Source organism: Emiliania huxleyi (genome assembly GCF_000372725.1).
Source record: "Emiliania huxleyi CCMP1516 unplaced genomic scaffold EMIHUscaffold_3693, whole genome shotgun sequence".
Lineage (NCBI taxonomy): Eukaryota > Haptophyta > Isochrysidales > Noelaerhabdaceae > Emiliania > Emiliania huxleyi.
The window spans coordinates 1-1,896 of record NW_005199200.1 but is presented as its reverse complement, the minus strand read 5'-3'; the positions used below and the strand labels follow the sequence as shown (position 1 = coordinate 1,896).

The following is a 1,896-nucleotide window of genomic DNA, read 5'->3' as shown; positions in this document are numbered from 1 at the left end:
GGCGATGCTGAGGGCGGCGGCGGCGGCGGCGAGGGCGAGGGAGGCGGCGGCGATGGCGAGGTGGAGGGAGGCGGTGGCGAGGGCGAGGCGGACGGCGGTGGCGGCGACGGCGATGCTGAGGGCGGCGGCGGCGAGGGCGAGGCGGAGGGAGGCGGCGGCGACGGCGAGGCGGAGGGAGGCGGCGGCGATGGCGATGCCGAGGGAGGCGGCGGCGACGGCGACACGGACGGAGGCGGCGGCGATGGCGAGGCGGAGGGAGGCGGCGGCGACGGCGAGGCGGAGGGAGGCGGCGGCGACGGCGAGGCGGAGGGAGGCGGCGACGGCGAGGCGGACGGCGGCGGCGGCGACGGCGATGCCGAGGGAGGCGGCGGCGACGGCGAGGCGGACGGAGGCGGCGGCGAGGGCGAGGCGGACGGCGGCGGCGGCGAGGGCGAGGCGGACGGCGGTGGCGGCGACGGCGAGGCGGACGGCGGCGGCGGCGACGGCGAGGCGGAGGGAGGGGGCGGCGAGGGCGAGGCGGACGGAGGCGGCGGCGAGGGCGAGGCGGACGGAGGCGGTGGTGACGGTGAGGTGGACGGCGGCGGCGGAGACGAGGGAGGCGGCGGCAAGGGCGACGCGGACGGCGGCGGCGGCGACGGCGATGCCGAGGGAGGCGGCGGCGAGGGCGACACGGACGGCGGCGGGGGCGACGGCGATGCTGAGGGCGGCGGGGGCGACGGCGATGCCGAGGGAGGCGGCGGCGACGGCGAGGCGGACGGAGGCGGCGGCGAGGGCGAGGTGGAGGGAGGCGGCGGCGACGGCGAGGTGGAGGGAGGCGGTGGCGAGGGCGAGGCGGACGGCGGTGGCGGCGACGGCGATGCTGAGGGCGGCGGGGGCGAGCGCGATGCCGAGGGAGGCGGCGGCGACGGTGAGGCCGAGGGAGGCGGCGGCGATGGTGAGGCGGACGGAGGCGGCGGCGAGGGCGAGGTGGAGGGAGGCGGTGGCGAGGGCGAGGCGGACGGCAGTGGCGGCAAGGGCGACACGGACGGCGGCGGGGGCGAAGGCGACGCTGAGGGCGGCGGGGGCGACGGCGATGTTGAGGGTGGCGGGGGCGACGGCGGCGACGGCGGGGGCGATGGGGGTGGTGGGGATGGAGGCGGCGTCGGCGGCGACGACGGTGGCGGACGCGGAGGGAACATGACGAGGCTGGTAAAGGCCAAGTCGCCTTGGAGGTTGGTATTGTCACGGAGCCGTGTGATCTTTAGCTCGTTCTCCGCGGTCACGTTGGCGGCCAGCTCATCAAGCGTCTGGCCCTCCTCCAAGATGGCGACGGAACGGGCAACGATCTCCACCTTGTTGGCGTGCGAGATGGTGACGTTCCTTCCCGCGCCATCATCCTCGATTTCGGAGGCGTCAAGGAGAGGGTCCCCGCGGATCGTGTCGGTGCGGTTGAGCAGCTGCAGCAGCTTGAGCTCGGAGATGGTGGCGCCGTCGCCGATGGCGCACGTCGCCGATGCCGCCGCGCTCTCGCACAGGTCGATTATCTTGGCCTGGTCGAGAGCGGTCCCGGAAATTGTGTCGACGAGGTAGAACTGCGCGTCGAGGGAGATGCTGTCGGCGTTGTCGTACAGAGTAGACGCCAGCTGGCCAATCATCTGGCTGGCGTCGAGCAGGACGCGCTGGCGGCGGCGTCCAGTTTCACTGTCTGGGGTTGAAGCGTCCGTCTCCACAGCGATACCTACCGGCGGCAAAGGAGACGGCGGGGCCGGCGGCGGCGGCGAGGGCGGCGGCGGCGAAGGAGGCGGTGAGCTGGACGGAGGCGGCGACGGCGGTGGTGAAGACGGAGGCGGCCTCGGAGGCGACGAGCTCGGCGGCGGGGGTGAGGGCGGTGGTGGGCTTGGAGGCGGCGGCGACGGT

General features: G+C 76.4%; 1 protein-coding gene across 1 annotated transcript; it reads left to right on the top strand.

The window, feature by feature from the left end:
• Positions 1-1,858, top strand: EMIHUDRAFT_123977 (hypothetical protein; the record flags this gene model as incomplete). Its single annotated transcript, XM_005772002.1, has 2 exons — positions 1-1,422; positions 1,733-1,858. Coding segments are annotated over 2 exons (1,548 nt in total), but the record flags the coding sequence as incomplete, so codon positions are not given.
• Between the last annotated feature and the right edge of the window lie 38 nt (positions 1,859-1,896).